Source organism: Dipodomys spectabilis, unplaced genomic scaffold, assembly GCF_019054845.1.
Source record: "Dipodomys spectabilis isolate Male_0828 unplaced genomic scaffold, ASM1905484v1 ptg000137l, whole genome shotgun sequence".
In the NCBI taxonomy this organism is placed as follows: Eukaryota; Metazoa; Chordata; class Mammalia; order Rodentia; family Heteromyidae; genus Dipodomys; species Dipodomys spectabilis.
The window spans coordinates 11,613,956-11,637,977 of record NW_024870814.1 but is presented as its reverse complement, the minus strand read 5'-3'; the positions used below and the strand labels follow the sequence as shown (position 1 = coordinate 11,637,977).

Below are 24,022 nucleotides of genomic sequence, written 5' to 3'. Positions count from 1 at the left end.
TACAAGCCTCCTTCTCCAGATGCTCCCGCTTCCCAGGTGATGCGCTGCCTCAGATAGGCCAGCATCATTGGAGACAAGAAGAAGACAATGAAAACTCTGAGATAATTATGCAAATATTGGTTAAATTAGATTGAGACTAGAGACATTAAGATGTTAAATACTAATTTAAGTTAATCATAAATTATATGTGTATGATTATGCATCAGAAGTTACACAAAGGGGTTTTACCTCAGCATGTCAGTGTTTGAGTGCAATGCATCTTGATCAATTTCACCCTTCCATTACTTTCTAGAGGGAACATTCAATAAACCCTTTAATTAATTTGCTGTACAAATATAGTGAAGAACAATGAAAGGATATTTAGTGGATTTTAAAAATTGTTACATTTAATATATATATTCCCATTCTCTGATATAAATATTCTACCATTTTACTTTTCCCTTATAAGTTCCAATATCTGTATTATTAGTTCACTATCTATAAGAGAAAATTGTGTTCTCTTTGACATTTCTTTACTCTAAGTCTTAATAGGAAGTTCTTTGGAAACAGAATTTCTAACAATTGTAGATATTATCCTTGCTTCTTCTTATCCGTCAACGCTGTGCTCATATTTTGGTCAATTCCCTGAGGATCAGAGCTGCTGACAGTGTGCACTATGTCTTTCTCTAGACTAGCTGAGGGAAGTCAGCAGACCCGGGCCCAGTGTCCATTCTTTCCAAAAGACTGTCCTGGACTTAAACATACATATAGTATGGTGGTAGGAACATGTACACTCTCTGGAACCTGCAGTTCCAGACTTTCAAAGTGGGTCCCTCCTAGTACCACAGGTATCATGGATTTTTATTGATTATCATCAAACTCAGAACACACTTGACACTTTTCTCAGAAGAGCAGGCTTTACCTTTCCTTTTTCTTTTCTCACACTGCTGCACCCACCTGGTTATTTGCATATTGCTCTCTAAAGAGGACCTTCCTTTCTAAATCTGAGATAAAGACTCAGCTCTGAACTTGCCTTGGCCTGTCAAGACTCCACATTTTACTCCAAAAATGAAGTCCTTGTCTCAGCTCCTGTGGTTGTTAATGCTCTGGATCCCTGGTAAGGACAAAGGGAGATGAGGAATGAGAGGGGGCAGAAGGGAGAGCTCTCAGGGCCCAGTTGTACTTTATCCATGTGTTAGATGTTCATGATAGGACAAATAATGTGTAGGTCTGAGAGAGTGAGAAACATTCCAGAGTGAGTACCAGTGCTTGGGTAAAGACTGCTAGGAAGGAATACTGTCATTGACTTCTACAGACACTTTTGTGCATCAAAAATATATCTTTTTAATATTTAGTATTTTGAGTTTATAAATCAAATCATGACTATGAATAAGAAGCAATATTTACCTAAATAATAGTAATAAGCACATGGTTCTCTATGATTATATATAACCTTGCACTTCTGTTATTCTAATTTCAGGTTCCAGTGGAGATGTTGTGATGACCCAGACTCCGAGTTCCCTACCTGTCACCCTGGGGCAGCTGGCTTCCATCTCCTGCAGGTCCAGTCAGAGTCTCCTGCATAGTAATGGAAACACCTATTTGGAATGGTACCTGCAGAAGCCAGGCCAATCTCCACATCTCCTGATCTATTTGGTTTCCAAACGAGCATCTGGGGTCCCAGACAGATTCAGTGGCAGTGGGTCAGGCACAGATTTCACACTGACAATCAGCAGGGTGGAAGCTGGGGATGTTGGAGTTTATTACTGTTTTCAAGGTACACATGTTCCTCCCACAGTGATACAGCCTTGAACAAAAACCTCCCATCTGGCTGGGTGAGCCGCCCTCATGGCTGGCTGGTCTGGGGAGCAGCCCAGCAGATTGTGTGAGTCTGCCTAGGAGGAAGATGTTGAGATCAATGTAAGAGTGACTCTGAGTGGAAATGCAATCAAGAAATTTAAATTATAGACCACAAAATTAAGAAAGAAAGGGTCAGAGTGGGTAAGGGGATTGGGGAAAACATTGAAAGGGGTGACATTGACCAAGATACATAATATTCATATATGGCTTTGTACAACTACCAAAAGATCATTTAGAAAACTAGATGTGGCACTAAAAGTTTTCACTCTCTCTATGTTAGGAAGCACTAGCCTCTGTGTATTTATCTATACAGTCGACTGATCTATGATGCATTTTTACACTTTCATTCCATAAATATACATTTAATTCGTATTTCTATAAAACAAAGAAATTGTACTCTAGGTTTTATTTACAACCCCAAATCAGAGTTCATTCCACTATTTTCCCTTTTTTATTTCTGTAATACTTTTGCAACAGTGAAAATTTTGTTTCTAATTATATTTGCTGAATTTCTTTCTTTTTTTTTTTTTTTTTTTGGGTCCAGTTGTGGGGCCTGAACTCTGGGCCTGGGCGCTGTCCCTCAGCTCTTCAGCTCAAGGCTAGCGCTCTACCACTTGAGCCACAGCGCCACTTCCCGCTTTTTTTCTTTTTGCTTATATGGTGCTGAGGAATCGAACCCAGGGCCTCAGGCTTGCAAGGCAAGAGCTCTACCACTGAGCCACCTTCCCAGCCCCTATTTGCTGAATTTCAATATCTGATTATTCCTTTTAATCCTAATTTCCTACTGTATGTGTCACCTATACTTCTTTTGAAGGCAATTTACTTCACATGCTTCTACAACTATGATAGCCCTGATACCCCTTTCCTAACCCCAATGATCCTTGTCCCTTTCTTTGTGCCTTTGTCCTACTAATGTGTTCTTTACCAATATTAGTTCTGGCTAATCCTTGTCAGCCTAAACTTTGTGTGTATGCCTCTGTGTGTGTGTGTGTGTGTGTGTGTGTGCACTGAAGTTGTTCCCCTTTTTGTACAATTCTGTGGGGACAACCTCAACACATTGCACTCTAACTTCAACAGCCTGAGATCTTCTTTCTCTTAGCATAATGTAGATATGCTTTCCATATTTTGGATCTCAACACTTTGAGCAACATTCTACCTTATCCTTTCGTTTTATTCCTTGGATTATTTTCAGAACCTGGTTGCCTCCCATGCTCTAAACAAAACCATTAAATATTACTTTCTGTTTGGAACAAAATTTAAAAATATAAGTGATATAAGTATATGCAAGTTTTCTTGGAACAATTGGATTAAATGATACAATTAAATTTATGATGTAGAGAACATCTCATTCCTTGACTTATGTATAATCTTTAAGTAAAGATAAATAGGATTCATGGAGTCAGTCATCCATGCATTTAAGAGATAAATAACATAAAAATGCCATATGACAGAGCTAAAAAGAACCAGAGGATCTGCAGAGGTGGGAAGAAAATGGTTTGTGATGTTGGATATTCTAGAAAGAGGTGATAGGAAAGAGTATTCAGAAGTGGAGGGCAACATCCACACATCTGGAGATGACAAGAACAAATGACAATGTTTGAGCTCCTATATATAGATCGTGACACTGTGTTTCATGTAATTATAATTTTCTCTATTTTATACTTCTATCTATAGGGACATGTCTGTGGATATCTATGAATTATCTGTTTATCAGTCTATGTATCGTCTATTTATCTGACTTTCTATGCATCTTTCTGAAGCATGTCTCTTTGTTTATCTATCTGCTTAGATCTCATTTGCCACTTACTGCTTGTGATAATGATTTATTACACAGAGAGCATCAGACATTGAGAAAGAAAAGGGAATCTCTTTGGTCTCAGCAATAGTCACAGTTCCCAAATTCAGCAGAACTACTTAAATTTCTTAACATTTTCCTCATATGATTCCATAATAAGATGTCTTAGATTTTCAAAGTTACCAAGAAAGGATGCCAGGACCCATGAATTGAGCAGAAGACACTACCCATAGGATGCTAGAGTGATTCTGCCCTGTGGTTCTCAGGACAAAACAGGTTCTGTTAGGCAACTCTGTTCAATTCTGGCATGATCCAGATAGTCTGAGGACTCAGAACTCTTCTGGGCTGTATAAGATAAGATAGCCCTTTCTTTGCCCACTCCTATCTAGCTCCTGCTGATTTTTATGGGTCCAGAACACAGTCCTTTGTCTTAAGAATTTCTGAAAAAGCTGCTTCTCTGTGCAAGAATCATTTTCAGTCACAACACATCATGGACCTGAGGGTCCCTGCTCAGTTCCAAGGGATCCTACTAATCTGGCTCCCGGGTAAGAAAGGACAGCAATGGGAATTTCATCAGCACAATGTGGTCATGAAACATGAAACATGCATAATTTTGTGAATATTGGATTCTGTGTTTCTATGTCAGGGACCAGATATGACATCCAGTCTCCATCCTCCCTGCCTGTATCTCAAGGAGACAAGTCACTAACACTTGCCAGGACAGTCAGGACATTAGCTAAAACTGACATTAGTATCTGAAGAAACCAGGGAATCCTCCAAGGCTGTTAATCACTTATTTATCCAATTTGTACTATGGGGTCCCATCGAAGTTCAATGGCAGTGGATCTGGGACAGATTATTTTCTCATCATCAGCAGCCTAGAATCTAAAGATGACACCACTTATCACTGTCAAGAAGAATATAAAAGTCTTTCCAGAGTGTTACAAGTCATCAAACCTTCCAGCAAAGCAGATACCTGAGGCTAGGCTGCACCAGCTGCGCCCCCTGGTGTTTCTGTTATTCTCAGACACAGTCAGATGCTCAAGTTCAGTAAGTTGTTTTGCTAGAAGAACGTCTGTGAACTTCTGTTTTATTTAAACACCCTTTCCTTCTCTTCATCCCAGAAAGGCCTTCAGAACAAAGTCTCTTCTTACTCAAAGCAGATGTAGATCATTATTCCTCAGCAGTGTAGGTTATGACATTAGTTTGGATTTACTGGGCAAAGTAAAAGCCATTCTAGGTATTAGGAACAGCATTGTTGCTGTAGTTATTATTGTTCCTAGTAAAAGGTAATCAGAATTTAAACTACATTAAGCAACTAATTCACACATAATAATATTTTGTGGTTTCAGACATGATATTATGCTTCAATAAGATTTATATTGTATAATAAACAAATTAGTGCAATTGGCATATCAACAATCATAAGATCTCGTTTCTTTGTGGAGAATTTTTAAAGACCTGGGGGTTTGACAATCAAATATTACTGGAAATTGGAAATTCTTCCTTGCACCAGACCATCTTCACAGGACCAAGAAATCGTAGATGAAAACTTCTAAAAAATGAGTTTAAATCTTTTCTCTTTTTGAGGTGATTATTTTAGTTATTTTATCAGAGTGATGGAAAGCTGACCAATATAATGGGTAGGTTAACTGGATTAGACTGAGAAATGTCAAAGAAATTAGCTCATTCTGAAGGGTTGTCCATGAGTGTTTTTCTAGATCTATCATGTGGGCTCTGCCACAATGACTAGATTCATCACTTGAAAGGTTGGCAGTGGAGGAATATTACTGGCATGTTGTAAAAGCATGGTATGGGCTTAGATGGAGGAACTACACCACCAGTAGACATGACCTTGGGGCTATATCTTGCCCTGATCACTTCCTGTCTTCCCTGGCTTCTTATCTGCCCTGAGTTGCCTCACCATAGGCCAAGAAAGCTTAGAACAATAAACTTAAAGCTCTGAAACTATGAGTTGAAATAACATTTCCTTCCCATAAGTTGTTCCTGTCAGACAACAAACTTTATGAACATACCCATATCTACTGACTAGCAATCTATACTTTAAGCGGGTAACAAGGATCCAAAGAAGGTTCCAAAGAATAATGAATTTTAGAAATTTGAGGATATATAAGTACTACAGTTGCTAAAAAAATTGCTTATGATCCCAATGAACTCCCAAAAGGAAATAAAGGAATTAAATTTGATTCTACATTGGCAAAATTGTTATCAAGAAGCTTTCTGGTTTTTTTTTTTCAGTTTGGGGACTTGAACTCTGTGCTTGGGCGCTGTCTCTCAGCTCTTCAGCTCAAGGCTACCACTTGAGCCACAACACCACTTCCAGTTTTCGGGTGGCTTATTGGAGATAAGAGTCTCATGGTCTTTCCTGCCAGGGCTGACTTTGAACCAGGATGCTCAGATCTCAGCCTCCTGAGTAGCAAGGATTACAGGCATGAGCCACAGGCACCTGGCTTCAAGAAGCTTTTTTCAAAGATATCTAGGGAATATTGGGGTATATGCCTATAATCATGACTACCAGGGAGGCAGTATGACAGCTCTAGCCAGATCAGTAGACATTAAAAGCATGAATAGCTTACAGATATAACTGGTTAGGGTTGTGTTTTAGGGTTAACTTTTAGGGTGGCTCATTGCACGCTATTTTTGTTACAAACCAATGTATAACTATGTATATTTATAAAACAATGGGAAGCAGGAGAAATTTTTAAAAATCTCCAAAAAACATGAATAAGCCTAATAAAATTTAATTCATTTATGAAAACATCTAAGGAACAGTTAGCACTAACATTACCCATGAGATACATATATAGAAAATGTAATGCACAATAATGTATAGTAATATATGAAAGAGCAAAAAAATGAGATTTACAGGTATAATACAGTTCCTTCCAATAGTCTGGAATCTCTTGTGAAATGAAAGGGGAAGGAGGAGGAAGCCACAAAGTAGAATATTCACTCTGCTTCTGGCCTGACTTGTTATGGGCTCCACCACACTCTACCCACCTGGTAGACTAAAATTTCTAATCTATGAGCTGAAAAAAGGAATTCTATCCTTAAAGTTGCTTTTACTGAGGTCTTAGACACAGCAATGGAAATTTAAGTATCACATCCTTATAACTTAGGTTGTACCTTACCTCCTGAGCAATGATAGAAGATGGATGCTGCACTCAAAGTGATGGTGGCATCACCATCACTAAGTTCATAGGGACAGCTATTACTTGTAATAGAAACTGTAATTTGTTAGGTGATAACAGATTGCTGTAGATTTTTTAAAAGTGGGAATTTAATGTGGGAAAATACGTATTAGTGAAGGAAAGTCATAAAGCAGGAGTAGAGTAAGACCCTCAACCCATAGCTTTGTCCACAGGCGGATGAGATGTGAAAGTAAGCACCACAGGAGAGCTGCAGGCCTAGTGGTGCAGGATCTAGGGAAGCACTCTCTGCAACTGAGTATAGAACCACAGTTAGCCAAGACTTTCCCTACAGGCTCCATCTATAACTCCACTTCTACAATGGCTTTTAAAACTGTTGCCTGAAGACTTCTCAATAGTCTGTGAACAAATCCATATCCTACAAAAAATGCTTTGGTGCTGAGCACCCTTGATATCTGTAACTAAAAACAGTGCCCACTCCACCTGGAGAGCAACAAGCTCCATTTCTTCTAATTTTAATACTTTCCCAGCAGACTGGCTCCAGGAAGCCAACATTAGCAACCTTGTAAGTCATCAAGAGTCAAGCCAAACAAGCAGAGGAGTGCCATTTCTTCTCCCCAACTGCACCATTTCATGAAACAAATAGTGATGGATTTTCCTTTACCCCTTCTGCCTTCCACATGCAGTCAGTGTTTCATATTTCACAGAATACCAGGAGTGACATACAGAGCTTCAGGTATCTTTCAGGGATCACTATTTGCCATAGCCATGATATGAAAATAGCCTTTCAATGGATGAATGGATCAAGAAAATGTTGTATATATACACAATAAAATTATACTCAATAATCAGAAAGAATGATAATGTACCATTTTTAAGGACAAGGAAAGACCTGGAAAAAAATTATTGAACAGCTGGGCTCCAGTGGCTCAGACTGTAATCCTAGCCACTCAGAAGGCTGACATCTGAGGATCACGGTTCAAAGCCAGCCTGGGCAGCAAATTCTGTGAGACTCTTATCTCCAATAAACCACTAGAAAACCGGAAGTGGCACTGTGGCTCAAGTGGTAGAGCACTCGCCTTGAGCTGAAGAGCTCAGGGGCAGTGCCCAAGCCCAGAGTTCAAGCCTCATGATTGACAAAAAAATAAATTAATTAATTAAACAAAGTAAGCCAGACCCAGGGAAGCATAGGTTGTATGTTTTCATTTGTTGTAGGTAGAAAGTACCTATATAAATCTACTGTAATTATGCCAGGTTTGGTTACAAATGAATTAACTGAAATTTAATAGACTTTATGCAAAGTTCAATAATTTTTAAAAAGATTAAGTCAAAGCTCAACAAAATAAGTATCAGGAAATGGGTACTTGCAAGAGGGGAGAGTTGGGCCAAGAGGAAAGGGATAGATGAATGAAGGGGAAAGGAGGAAGAAAGGAGAAAGGAGAAAAAATGAGGGAAGGAGTGTGTTGAATGGAGTGAAGATATTGAAGTGGTGACACATATCAACATGCATTGCACACATGAACTGTGTTGTTAAATGTCAAAAAACTAATACATAACATAAACTTAAGTAAGGAAGGGGTATGTGAGAATTTTGAAAGGGTGACACTGATCAAAATGCACTGTATTCATAAACTGCTTAGGTAAATGGTAAACACTGTACAACTACTTAAAGATAATGAAAACATTAAAAAATAAATGATCATCAGGTTGCGAACCACAAAATAATATATTTGTATTTTACTTCTAGTAGACTAAAATGATAAACAGTGGCATCAACTTTTGTTATCAGTCTTGTTGCTCTTGAAAATTACATATATGCTACTGTAAACTTATATGCTTTAAGTGACAATCATATGACATTGAATTTTGAATTTTCTGCTTTAAAATATTTAAATAATTTTGTTATTATTAAGGTGTTGTACAGAGTGTTACCAGTTTATAAGTCAGATAATGATTACATTTTTGGGGATACTGTCACCCCTTCCTTTACTTTCCCCCAGTTTCCCCACCCCTCATTCTTGCCCACAAATTACTAAGCCATTTTCCACAGAGTGTATACTGAATGACATGGTTGAATTTGTCATCTCTCCTCCCTCCTTCTCACTCTTTCTGCACCCCAATTTACCTTCCCTACATTCTAAGTATTTTAGAGAAATAATCAGTTAGACAAACATTCCTGTTGTACAGACTCGGGACCCCGGAAAGACCACCAGAGACCACGACCAATGCAAACATCAAAAGAGTCGTTTATTTGCAAGCTCCAGCTTGGTCCTCCACGCACTCAGTAATTGGTGACGGTAAGAGGCCCCGAATACAAAATCAGTACAGCTTTTATAGCATTTAACAAACAAGTTTAGGGGATTTCCACACAAACAGTTACATGATTGGTTAACATTTATAAAGATTGCAAAATCATTTTTTATTAGTCCATGTACCGAGGTTTGAGTTCACCCTAACCGCACTGCCCTTATTCTGAACTATTGGTCTACGTTTCACGGTTTGATGTTTACAAAACTGTTAACGTTCTGTTCCTGGAACACTTGGGCAATTGTTCTGTTTCTTAAAGGTGGGCAGGGTTGATGGCAACCGAGAATTGTTTTTTTTCTCTCTCTTGGGGTTACTCTGAGGGCAGCCCAACACAAGATGGTGGAGTTAACCTCAAAATGGAGTTACTTTAGCTCTTCAATTCCCAGATTCTTTGTGTGCTGTTGTTATCAATGATATTTACCGTATATTATTTCCTATGGGTGGCTATGTTCATTTTATCTTCATTTTTAGATTTCTCGAAGTCATTATCCTATTCATCAGACTTGGAAAAAGTGGCCTTCACAGGGCTCAATTACGATCTCATCCATGGACAAAACTCTCACCTGTAATCAGAGCACTATGTTAAATGACATAAGTCAGGCTGACAAAGTCAAATATTGCATACTCTCCCTCATTTGTGGAACCTAAACCTACACTGATGGTGATATAAATAATAACAATAACAGGACATGAATGTAAAAGAGGAAACTATCTGAAGGGAGGTAGATGTGGCAAAAAGAAACAAAAGGATTCTAAGTTTAAAGATTAATTATAATATATAGTAAATATTTATACACACATGTACATGTGTATGATGATGGTCATAAATACTATATGAAAAATCGTAGGTGTGGGAGGAGAAAAGAGAATGGAAATACAAAGAGCTTGGTGACTTTTTTCTTCACAGTACACTGTATTCAGGTATGGAATTATGAAATCACCTCATGGTGTCAATACATGACTTGGACATCATTAATTGAACAGCTCTAACATTCATACAAAAGACGAAGGATCTTTTTAGGAGAGGATCACAAGAGATCAATAAGTATGTGCATGTGATTATATTAAATGATGCCTATTGAAATTCATTTCTAGAAATGGAAACATAGTGTTTATATAGTACTGTTTGTGGGGGGGGGGGGTTTGCTTTCCTTTTTTTCCTTTGATTCCCTTTTGTCACTGTATTTAATTTCTGTATACTTTGTTTGTATATAAGTCTACCTGATTTGGGGAGAGAAAGGGGAAGTCCAGAAACAGTGGGACAAATGGTGAACCAAGTCACAATTGAATCTATTACACACTAAATTGGAATGAACTACACAACTTAGGGGGAAGAGAGACAACAGGCAAAAATCTGGATGAGAACGAAAAATGGGTGACACTTCAAAAATAATTGTACTCATGACCTGAATTTTGTAACTGTAACCCTCCTGTATGTCATCTTTACAATAAAATATTTTAATAATAAAATTTATCCAAATTCAAAGTAAATAAAATGGCATAATTATGCATATAAAATTACTGGGACTCTGCACAACTCTTGAGATAATCAAGTAACTTAACAAAACAAAACAAAACCAAAACTCCGAATGAATATCCTGCCAACTGATATGTCAAAAAGCTGCTACATGATGGCAAAAGGATCTCACAAAGAGCAAAAAATAAACTATGGCCTTAGGAACCCTGGGAAAAAAGGGGCATTGCTACCCCTTTCTCAACAGGAGCTCCAAGCTAGAGGGCTCTCTGTCAGGTTTTGATGGCTCATGTGACAGCTGGGACCATGTTTATAGAGGAGGCTATGTCTCCTCATGTGCAAATTCCTGTTTTATATTTTTTCTGTCAACTACAATTATACCTCACAAGAGTGACACACCAGGATTCTTGTAGTGAAGTCATTAAGTACATTTCAGAAAAGTGAGGGAAGGAGTGTGGACCCCACAGACATGCAGCCCTAAAGGGAGCATGTGCACACATCATTTCCAGTTATGGAAGGTAAGAGGGGGCTGCAGTGTCAATGCTGTCCCCAGCAGGTCCCCAGGGTCCTCTGCAATGAGGAGGTCACTGCTTGTCCTCAAGGGCACAGACTGGGTCCTGAGCTTCATGATGCTCAGGCAAAGAGTGAAAAAGGGCTACTTACCTGGTGACCTGCCTGCCTATTGTTCTGCTGTATGTTTTCTCAGTATAAGAATTTAAAATAACCCAGGAGCCAGTGGCTCAGACCTGTAATCCTAGCTACTCAGGAGGCTGAGGTCTGAGGATTGTGGTTCAAAGCCAACCCGGGCAAGAACATCCGTGAGACTCTTATCTCCAATTAACCACCAGAAAACCGGAAGTGGTGTTGTGGCTAAAGTGATGTAGTGCTCCCTTTGAGTGCTAACACAGACTCCAGTGGGTTTCAGACTGTCCTGAGGACCCTGCTGACTCTCTTCTTTATCCCAGCCCCTCAGAAGCAATGAGAATACCTCTAGAGCATCCTTCCCAGTCTGTCCTGCTCTGAAGTCTGGGTCTCTCAGACTTGCAAAGTGGTCCCAGATTTCCTTCCAGCTCATGTCGCAGACTATAAACACTCTCCTTTCCTGTGTATACCTCCTGAACTGAGTGTAGGTGGAAAGGACTTCTGATCCCCACTTCCTCCTCATTTTTAACCTCATCTCTCAGCTAGTCAACTTCTTGCCTCCCAACCCTAGACAGTGTATGTGTGCCAACAGCTCTGGTTTGAGGCCATTGTTCCAAACTCTCCACGTATTCCAGAGTCTAATGTCTGTGTTGACTTGAAATTCACAAGTCATGTCCTGGAGCATAGATCAGGAGAATTTAATATGTTATCTTCAGAGCTTGGCTTCTTTCAACCCCCCTGAGTAGCAGCTTTTGGTGTCTCTCTTCCTCATCCTATCAATATATCCCCTACAATTTATCAGGTGTTTTTCACAATTACACAATATCTAGCTGCCATCTTTTTATTTGAACCAGATTTGTCTTTCAGTGCATGGTAGAGAAGTGAATCTGTACCAGAAAAGGTAGTAAGGGCTATTCAAGGGAACAGATGATAAGATTAGATGTGAAATTTTAGAGGAGTGGAGGGAATGGGTATAGCTTTTAGGTAGTATTATAAATCGCCATAAAAGGAGGGAAGAAGAAAATTATAAAAATCTTCCTGAAGCAGTTCTGTTAGCATATGCTACAGAGAGCAGATGGCCCAGTCCTCATCCCTGTCTACATCTCTTGGAGACAGAGTTGCCATCACTTGCAGGGCCAGTCAGGGTATTAGCAATGATTTACATTGGTACCAGCAGAGAACAGGGAAAGCTCCAAAACTCCTGATCAGTTACACAACTACTTGGCAATCTGGGGTCCCATCAAGGTTCAGTGAGGTCAATCTGGAACAGATTTCACTCTCACCATCAGCAGCCTGCAGCCAGAAGATGTTGCTACTTATTACTGTCAACAGAGTAATAGTTACATTCCCACAGTAATTCTAACAATAACATAAACCTCCAGGGAAGCATAGGTGAGAGGCTGGGCTGCCCCATCTGCTTATCATGGTGCTTGCATCTGCTGATAGAGCTTTTCAGATGCAGCCAAACTTTGAAGGTCACTGGAAAGTATTGGATAGGCATCTCCACACCCTAACCCTCTGTCCTTCTGCTCATCCCAAGCAGCACACACCTGACAATGCCTCTTCTAACTTTATAAGAACACACATCTGTACTCCTGTGTGGTCCATATTGTGCTAAAATTCTGCAATCACTCAATGAAGAATTGATTCTAGGTATGTCAAAGCAGGTTTTTGAAAGGAAGACAATATGGCTTGTGAAAAATATTTTTAAAAATAATTTTGTAAAGAAAAATAGTCATTAAAAAGTTTGATTGCCATGGAATAATTGTATTTGAAGTAATATGATGTTAGGGTATATGTTCATATTGTACAATGTTTTAATAATACAATTAGACAATCAGTCATCACTTAAAACACTTACCAAATTTTTTGTAGTCAGCAGATTTTCTTTTCTTCAGCACATGAGATCTTTTTTTTTTTTGGCTTTCATAATTTTTAATATGTTTTGTCTTTTCTTTTTTGTACCAGGGATTTCAAGTAACATTTTTACAACACATCCAATGCTTTTAACTAGTTACCAACTATTAATTAACTTGGATGCGGAATGTCAAATCGATCATTATTCTCCATGTGATTCTCTCATCCCATGACAATAAAAATGGAATGATTTTTTTTTGAAACTTGAGGAAATATAATGGCAAAAATAATAAAAAAAATTTGTAATTCTGCTTTGGAAACTGCAGACAGAATTTTTCTGTTGTTTGACCTCAGATTATTAAAGCACACTTGATTTCTAGCCCAATTCAAATAAATCCACATATAGCTAAATAAAAATAGGCAACATGTGAATAAATAGAACATATTTAAGACATTTATAAACCATATACTAGGTACAGTTACATAGTGACATATATTACACCAAATGTTTACCAGTTTAATCAGAAAAGGGTCTTCCATGTACCATGCAGATGTAATAAGAGCCATAAATTCATATTTAGTATTTATATATAGAACTATACATGGAAGAAAGGGGTTGAGTAGAGAGGGATGGGGTAGAAAAATGAAAGAGATGACATTGATCAAGATACATCATATTATAAACTATGTATAATGGTCACTCTTTTATACAACCACCTATATATAATAAAAATATAATTAAAAACAAAAAATGTGTATGAAATTCTCATTTGTCATGACACTCATCTCTGTCTGTCAGACAAGATGTGGATGGACAGGGTTGAATCTCATCTGATTCAGAAAATCCACAGTAAAGCAGAGAGGGAGAGGACTGCTGGGAAATGCACTTCCTGAAGAGACTGTGATGACAGGAGCTCACAACTAATTGCCCAAGACCATATTCGCACATGCTTCTTCCTATCAGCAACTTGTAACCATAGCCAGTTACACTCAGTCTCAGTCCATGGAAAATGAATATTTGCATGACATATGTAAAGGACAATTCTCAAGCAAAACTTCTTGACATATAAGAAGCAACATAACTGAACATGGATGCAATATTATTTTTGTCAGCATCACTTAGAGCATGTTAAAAACACAAAATTACAAAATGACCTCAGATGTACTGATTTTGAATCTGCATTTCAGCAAGCTAACAAATGATCCCTGTAAGGTTTAGGAAGTTGTATTAAGATGAGTATCAGAGGTAGAGATTTACTTTTTATACACCAGTCTATTTAAGAGTATTTCTATTTAAACCACTTCTCTCATACCCTCCTCTCTCCCCTCTCTTTCCCCCTTTCTCTCTCAATCTCTCTCTCTTTCTTACTCTCTCTGTCTCTCACACACATACACACACACATACACAGATCTTTGTCAATCATTTACTAAAACAAATTTATTGGCACAAATTCTGAATAAAGAAGAGTGTTGCTTAACGCACAGTGTTAGAAATAAAAGTCCACGATGTAGTATCCTCATCTGTCTGTGCTCAGGTAAGGCCTGTCCTGTCGTGCCACAACAGTATTAGTAAAGAGGGAACAAGCTGCAGATGAGATGGCCAAGCATATAGTTGTGGTTACTTTATAACAAATGAGTATTATGAGAACTGACTCAATCCATGAGAGCAGCTTTAATCCTCCTGATGGCAGGAAATCTGATGGTCTGCTCACTTCCCATAAGGCATCACTGCTCAAGGCCAAGTGGGGTCCATTGAGCCATCAGCACGTCTCCTTCTCCATGTGCACCTTCTTCACAAGCACAGAGATTTTGGAGACAAGAAGTAGAGACAGAGCATCTGACACAAATAAACAAAGACTAATTAACTAGATTGGTACTGCAGACATTTAAAGATTTTATGTTAATTAAAGGTAATGAGAAATATATTTATACAAATATGTATTAATATAATTATCTTGAAGTAGTCACATCAGTACATTTCAACTCAACATCTCCATGTATGAGTATAATACATCTTGATTGAATTCAAACTTCTATTACATTCCAGGTAGGATTTTAAAGAAATAGGTTGATTAATTAATTAAATATAGTATAGGATATTGTTGTATCAAAATGGTTACATTGAATATACATATATATGAATATATATTCACACTTTCATGCATAAATATTTCTGTCATATTTTCATTTTAAGACAATTTGGTCCATAAGAGAAAAAATTGCTCTCCCTGTCAATTTTTTTGCCCTAAGTCTTAACAGGAATTTCCTATGGAAATGGACTTTCTAACACTTGTAGCTAACATCCCTGAACAGATCATCTGGTAACTATGGATATCAGATGCCTCTTCATCTACTCAACTCTCTGCTCTTAGTGGTCAATTCCCTTGAGGATCACTGAGGAAAGAGGGTACTGTGCCTTCCCCTATACTAGCTGAGGAGATTCATGGGAGCTAAGGCATGATATCTATTCATTTCCTAGAGATGATCCTGGACATAAGCCTGCCTATCATTGGGTCCCTGATACTGTTCTATGGGGTGAGAGCATGTGCACCCTATACTTCTTGGAGAAACAGAACTTTTACAGTGGGATCCTTCTTTCCAGTGTTGCAGAAACCATGTAATTTTTTCTTTGGTTATTACCAAACACTGAACACTTCTGTTGTCACTTTTCTTAGAAGAGCAGGCTTTATCCTCCATTTTTCTTTCCTCACACTGTTGCCCCCACCTGGCTATTTGCTTATTGCTCCCTAAGGAGGACCTTCCTTTCTAAGTCTGAAATAAAGTCTCAGCTATGATCTTGCCTTGACCTGTCTAGACTCCTCATTTCACTCCTAAAAATGAAGTCCTTGTCTCAGCTCTTGTGGCTGTTAATGCTCTGGATCTCTGGTAAGAGCAATGGAGATGAGGAATGAGAGTGGGTGGGAGGGTGAGCTCTTAGCACCCATGGTGCCCAATCCACGTTTTAGACATGCAGGTCTTGTTATCCATGATGGGGCAAATGAAGAAAAGGTCTTAGATAGTCAGAAACGTTCCAGAAAGTGCTAGTACTTATGCTTGGATACATATTCTGCTGGTTGAGAAGACTGTTGGTGACTCCTACAGACTCATTTATGGTTTAAAACGTCTGATCTTTAATTTTTGCTATTTTTACATTCTGAATCAAGGCATGGTATGAATAAAATGCAATATATATCAAAATATAAGTAATACATGCGTGTCTGTCTATAGTTGTGAATAACCTTGCATTTCTTCTTATTCTAATTTCAGAATCCAGTGGAGATGTTGTGATGACCCAGACTCCAAGTTCCCTGTCTGTCACACTGGGAGAGTCGTCCTCCATCTCCTGCAAGTCTAGTCATAACCTTCTGTATGAGGATGGACACATCTACCTCGATTGTTTCCTGCAGAAGCCAGGCCAGATTCCACAACTCTTGGTCTATAAGGCTTCCAACAGAGCATCTGGGGTAAGTCAGACTCAGTGGCAGTGGGTCAGGCACAGATTTCATACTGAAAATCAGCAGGGTAGAGGCTGAGGATATTGGAGTTTATTACTGCTTGCAACGCACACATTATCCTCCCACAGTGATACAGCCCTGAACTAAAACCTCCCTTCTGACTGGGGCAGCTGCGTTCATGCATTGGTGGTCTGGAGAGCAGCAGAGCAAATTGTCTCAGGTACTATGTCAGTGTGAGAGTGACTCTGAGTGGAGGCGAAAGGTCTGTGTCAATGAGACAACATACAATCTACAACGACCAGGAGAGTAATCATGCAAGCACAGAAAACAGGAGATATCAGATAAATCTAGTTGTTTGTGTGGTACTGAGGTTTGAACTAATGACTTCACAAGTTCTCTTCCATTTCTGCTATACATCCAGACTTTTACTTCTTGTTTTGTTTGTTGGTTTTTGTTTTTTCAGGTCAGTTTCTGTGGTTTGTTTGTCTGGGTCACAAATCCAGTCTTTAATTCACTCACTGCATTTTTCTCCTGTTTGACACTAGAAGAGATGGCTGACATAGGAACATGCATGTTTACAGAGAAGTGTAATGTGAGTAGACTTCAGATCATAGGAGAGAAAATACCTTGGCTTTTGAAGAAGAACATTTTGGGATAAGAAGGACAGAGTCATTGGAACTGGGGTGAGGTGGAATCTCAATGTTGTTTTCATTTGCATTTCTTTTATGGCCAGAGGAATTGAGCATTTCTTCATGTGTCTATTGGCCATTCTTATTTCCTCTTCAGAGAAGTCTCTCTTTAAGTTGTTAGCCCACTCATTAATGGGTATGTTGTTTCTTTCAAGATTTGTTTTTAGGGGATTTAATTTTTGTGTTCTAATTGTATTTTAGGTATGAGGTCCTAGTCTGCTGTATGGCTACTGAAGATCTTCTCCCAGTTTGTGGGCTTTCTATTGATCTTGCTTGCTATGCCCTTTGCCATGAAGAAGCTCTGCAGTTTAATTCAATTCCATTTATCCAAACTTTCTTCGATTTGTTTTGTTTATAGGTCTTTTTAAAATTTTATTTTCTTATAAAGATGCTGTACATAGATGTTATGGTTATATCAGTATATGAATACATTTTTTGTTGGTCATTGTTACCCCCTCCTTTGTTTATTCCCCCCCCCACTATTCCTTCCCTCCCCTATTTCCCTACTCTCCATTCCCTCTCACAGCCTCCACACTCACCCCCACCCCAAAGTTGTAAAGTTCATTTACAACATAGCATCTTGAGAATATCATTGTTGCAATGGATCATCCTGTGTCCTTGTTTCAGCATTTTGTTACTCCCCTTCCCCTCCCCAAATTAGATTAAATGTATATACAAGATGCAAGGTACCAAAATTAAATACATTGACAACACGGATATGTCATAGGAGGAAGAACATAAAAAAGAAACAAACAAAAATCACATAGTATATTGAAAACACCAACAACAAAGAAAAACCTCTTTTGTCCATATCTTGGAGTTCATTTCACTTAACATCATCTTATATGGTCATATATACATTGATTTTGAGCTTTTCTACTCATCTGATATGCTTATCTTAGACATAAAATAATTATTGCAAACAAGGGAAATCATGGGACCTACATTTCTTTGGGTCTGGCTTACCTCACTTAATATGATTTTTTCCAAGTCTTTATTAAGAAAATTTCAACATGGGCCAAGGAGCCCTAGAGTTTCTTCTATTCATTCCTGTGATGATTTCAGGGTGTCTACAGATGCTGGAGAGGGTGTGGCCAAAAGGGAACCCTATTGCACTGTTGGTGCGAGTGTAAACTCGTGCAGCCACTCTGGAAAGCAGTATGGAGGTTCCTCAAAAGACTGCACATAGAGCTCCCCTATGACCCAGCAATCCCACTTTTGTGCACTTATCCAACTAATCACAAACAAGGCCATACTAAAGCTACCAGCACAACTATGTGTAGTGCAGCATTATTCACCATTGCTAACACATAAAAAGCAACCCAGTTGCCCATTTGTAGATGAATGGATCAAGGAAATATGTTCTCCCTCTCTCTCTCCATATATATATGTATGTGTGTGTGTGTGTGTGTGTTAATCATAAAGAATGACACTGCCCCATTTGTTAGGAAATGAAAAGAGTTGGAAAAAAATCATATTAAGTGAAGTAAGCAAGACCCAAAGAAATATTGGTCCCATGGTTTCCCTTATTTGCAATAATTAGTATATATCTAGGATAATCTTATCAGATCAGCAGAAAATATCAAAAGCTCTGTACATATGACCATATAAGATGACGCTAAGTGAAATGAACCCCAAGATATGGACAAAAGAGGTTTTTCTTTGTTATTTTTTTAGTGTACTATATGATTTTCTTTTGTTTCTTTTGTAAGTTCTTCCTCATGAGGTATAAGCCCTGTTGTCACTCTATTTGATTTTCATACCCTGCATCTTGTATATTCATTTATCTAATTTGGGGAGGGGAAGGGGAATAACAAAATACTGAAACAAGGACATAGGATGACCCATTGCAACAATGATATTCTCAAGACGCTATGTTGTAAATGAACTTTACATCTTCGGGGTGGGGGTGAGTGGGGAGTTTGTGAGAGAGAATGTATAGTAGGAGAAAAACAAAGGAGGGGGTAACAATGCTTGACCAGAAATCTACTCATTACCTTCCTCATGTAATTGTAACCCCTCTGTGTAGCATTTTACTATGTATCTAGCTATGTATCTATGCATCTAACTATATATCTTATGTCTCTATCTATCTATCTATCTAACTACTGTCATCAACAATCTTAAGTTTTGTTACTATAGGGTAATTATGTTCATGATAACCCAAAAAGAAGTTCATAAAAAACAACTGATGTAGCAGCGAATCATAAAACAATTAGTTGTATATCTCTGAAACTGTCTTTTCCTGAATGTATGGCTTTATAAAAGGCTAGCATGAAAAACACTTTGTGGTTTCCCTTACTTGCAATAGCTAGTGTATGTCTGAGTCAAGCAGAAAAGGTCAGATAAGTTGATGTTAGGGGAAAGAACCCCAAAATAAGTATTCAAATTTTTTTTCTTTCATGCAACTGTTTCTAACATATTTATAAGATGATTTCTTTGTTGCTTTGTATGTCCCTCCCTCACAGTATAAGCCCTGCCTTCAATGTAATTGATGTTGATATAATTTGTAGAGGGGAAGGGAAAAACAAATCATTATCTAGGGATACAGGTGGACCCATTGCAACAATGAGATGTACAAATCGTTATGTCGAAAAACGAACTTTACAACTTTGGTGGGGGGGGAGGGAGGATAAAGTAGGGGAAGGTGGGAGAGGTGTATGGGAACGGATGGGACAGGGAAACAAAGAGGAGACAACAATGCTTGATAAGAAATGTACTCGTTATCTTGCCCATGTAATTGTTACTCCTCTGTATGGTATTCTCATATTTTTTTAAAAACAGAATTAATCAGCAACACAAAATTCAAATGTTAATTTTTCTTAATTTTGTGTTATTATTCTGATTCTCTTTTTAGTTTCCTTACGCTGTATTATTAAACAATATGTTATTTAGTTTTATCTCATTTTAAGACAGAAATTATATAAGATCTATTCTTTTTTTTTTTCTTTTTTTTCATTGTGAAAATACTATACAGAGGGGTTAAAATTACATGGTCAAAATAGTGAGTACATTTCTTATCAAGCATTGTAGCCTTCTCCTTTGTTTACCCTTCCCATCCCTTCCCATCCTCCCCCACCTAATCCTCCCCCCCCCAAAGTTGTAAAGTTCATTTTTGACACGACAACTTGTACTTCTCATTGTTGCAACAGGTCCACCTGTATCCTTATTTAAACGACTTGTTTTTCCCCTTCCCCTCCACAAATTATACCGATATCAAATACAGTGATAGCAGGGGTTATACTGTGGGAGAGGGACATACAAATCATCAAAGAAACAATTTTATAATTGCGTTAGAAACAAATGCATGAAAGAAAAAAACATTTAAAATACATATCTTAGGGTTCATTTTCCTAACATCACCTTATCTGACCTTTTCTGCTCGACTCATACATATACTAGATACTGCAAATAAGGGAAATCATGGGACCTATGTTTCTTTGGGCTTGGCTTACTTCACTTAATATAATTTTTCCAAGTCTTTCCATTTCCTAACAAATGGGGCAATGTCATTCTTTCTGATGGAGGCATAGAATTCCATTGTGTTTATATACCACATTTTCTTGATCCATTCATCTACTGAGGGGCATCTGGGTTGGTTCCAGATCTTAGCTATGGTAAATAATGCTGCAATAAACATAGTTGTGCTGGTAGCTTTAGTGTGGTCTTGTTTGTAAACATTTGGGTAAATGCTCAAAAGTGGGACTGCTGGGTCATAGGGGAGCTCTATGTGGAGTCTTTTGAGGAACCTCCATACTACTTTCCAAAGTGGTTGAACAAGTTTACACTCTCATCAACAATGAAGTAAGGTTCCCTTCTGTCCACATCCCCTCCAGCATCTGTTGTTATTAGAGTTCTTGATTTTTGCCATTTTAACTGGGATGAGGTGGTATCTCAATGTTGTTTGATTTGCATTTCTTTTATGGCTAGGGAGGTTGAGCATTTCTTCATGTGTCTATTGGCCATCATTCTTTCTTCTTCAGAGAAGTTTCTCTTTAAGTTATTAGCCCACTTATTTATTGGGCAGTTATTTCTTTGAGGATTTGTTGTTGGGGATAAGATCTATTCTTATAGGAGTTTTATTTGAATTGCTTTTAGATCCATGCATGTCATGAACAGTTCAATTATTTGCATTAATAGCATTCAATGATGCTATTAAAAGAAAGAAAAACATTTTATGAACAACATGGAAACCACTATTCTCAAATCACAGGATATAAATTCATTTGGTTCTCTGGACTCAAGGCTGAACCCTTTTAAGCTAGCACATTTGCACTGCTCTAGTCAGGTAGGCCTTATTGTATCCTGGACTTATTGAAGACAATAGCTATGTACTAAGAGAAGGAAATCTGCCAGCCTTGCTGCTGTGTGTCCCCTTTTTACCCCGGCTCATGTGCATATGCCCAGAGCACTGCCCACAGCAATTAAGACTTCATGATAGGCTTCTTATTGACTGGGCAGCAGTCAGTCAGTTTCAGCACACAACGTGGACATGAGGGCCCCTGCTCAGCTCCTGGAGCTCCTGCTACTCTGCTCCCAGATAAGAGAAGACAATGCCTCAATTTATTCATTATAGCCAAAGCTTCTTCAAGGAAATATTATAATAAGCAAATTATTATTCATTTTTGTATTTTCTGTGTCAAGTACCAAATGTGTTTTCCAGATGACCCAGTGCCATCTCTGTTGGCAACTCTAGGAGAAAAAAAATCACCATCACTTTCAGGGTCAGACAGGGCATTAGCAATTATTTAAATTATTATCAGAAGATACAAGAGAAATCTCCTGAGCTCCTGATATATTGAGCATCCAGGTTGCAATCTGGGGTCCCATCAAGGATCACAGGCAGCAGATCTGGGACAGCGTTCACTCTCACCATCAGCAGCCTGCAGCCTGAATGTTGCAACTTATTACTGTCAACAACATAAGACTACCTCCAACTGTTAAACAAGTCATCATATAAACCACCCAGAGGAGCAAAAGTGGAAGTCTGGCTGCCCAGATACTCCTGTTGGTGCATCCCTCCACTGACAGTAGTACTTAATGGAATTTTTCATGGAAAGAATCAATGAAAATCTTGTCCAGCCTTCTTCTCTTTTTTCCTACTCAGCCCAGCAGCACAGACCTGACAATGTACTTGCTGTCTAATCAAAGATAAACCTATACTTACAAGGAGTCTGGAAAGTGATATCCTATTGGATTCATAAAATAAAAAGAAGCTGTTATGAATATACCAAAAATGATTTTATACTGAATAGCTGTGGTTTTTCTGGGTAATCATCTTCTGGTCCAGTGATAGACCGAAGGAAAATAGAGAAGACTTGATATTCCACCAAGTCCTCCCATTTATGTGATAATTTAATTTCTGGAAAGGGTAATAAGACAATACAACAGAGAAAAAAATATGTATTTTACATTTCATTGTGAAATAGCCTAGTGTTGGATCCATGTTTCATAATGTTTAGGGAAATTAAAAAATGTTATGAAAACCCAAGCATAGGGTCTAAAATAGTAAAATTCTCACCAGACACTCAATTACATCTTTGTAATTTTGTATTAGCAGTATTTCCTTAGATATGCATAATGCCAAGACATGAAGTGAAATCAGGGATAAATTAGACTTTGTAAATTTGATCAATTTCAAAGCTCTAATAGACACTTTTAAGAAAGTGAAAAGACAGACAATGGAAAGAGAGAAATGGTATGCCAATCATCTATCTCATACCAGGTTAGAGCTTCTGTAGTTTTCTCAGTGGTCATTGGAAGAGGTCCACACTAGAAGACCAATCTGAAATTTCTAGGTGAGAAGTGCTCTTGTAGAAATATTAAGGACAACCCCTGCCAGTATTTCTCCAGGCTGAGAACTGATAGAGAATCAAGATCACCAAGGTTGCATGGTTCAGTTGTGCAGTGAACACATCTTCACTCTCAGTTGCAAGCTGGTAAATGAAGTGAGTTCAGCAGAAATCAACATGCAGAAAGGCAAATTCTACCACCCAGTCTCATAACCCAATACAGTTTCATATCTTCAATTTTTCCAAGAAAAAGAGAAGGAAAATTATAGACAGTTATAAACAAATGCAAAAGACAAATCATTACATCTGGAAACAATTAATTAAATAGCAATCTAAACACCCAGTGAGAACAAAGGTTGATGGATATCTTAGGACAGGATCACAAGGCTCAAAAGCTGTGTGCATGCGATCATATAAAATGATCCTTGTCAAAATGGACTCCAAGAAATGGAAGTAAGAGCTTTTTATTGAACTGTTTGCATTTTTTTACTTTCCTTTTCCTTTGGTTTATTTCCTTCTGTAGCTGTTTTTTTTTTCTCCATAACCTTTGTCCTGGTGTGTGGTCATTTGGATAAATGTCCATAAGTGGGGTAGCTTACTATTTTCCTTAAAGGCAGGTTTGTATGTGCCAATTTTAATTTTGCATATCCAGTTATTTCAAAAACAGCATAAAGAAGTGCTGATTTTTATCCACCAAAGAAGTGGATACAGAATGCACTTCAGGATAATATATCCACAGCACCAAGCAATAAGGAAAGATAAATCCAGTTCATGGAAATTCCTAATCACCTTGTCCCTATGTGTCTTTCTGACCCAGACACTCCCTGTGTGTCTCTGGGTGAAGTCTTATAGACAGATGAGCCTTTCCATACTTCCTGTCACCTCAGCCTCTAGACAGTCTCCTGTTGTGAGGAGCTTCCTCCTCCAAATGTTAGTCATCCCCAAAATAAAATACTTTTGATCACTGATATCATGGGTTTTTTTGTTGTTTGTTTTTGTTTT

General features: G+C 38.2%; 1 gene segment (V, D, J or C); it reads left to right on the top strand.

The window, feature by feature from the left end:
• The first annotated feature begins 1,001 nt into the window (after positions 1-1,001).
• LOC122116663 lies at positions 1,002-1,845 on the top strand. The segment is given in 2 exon segments: positions 1,002-1,096; positions 1,460-1,845. Coding segments are annotated over 2 exon segments (381 nt in total).
• The last annotated feature ends 22,177 nt before the right edge of the window (positions 1,846-24,022 follow it).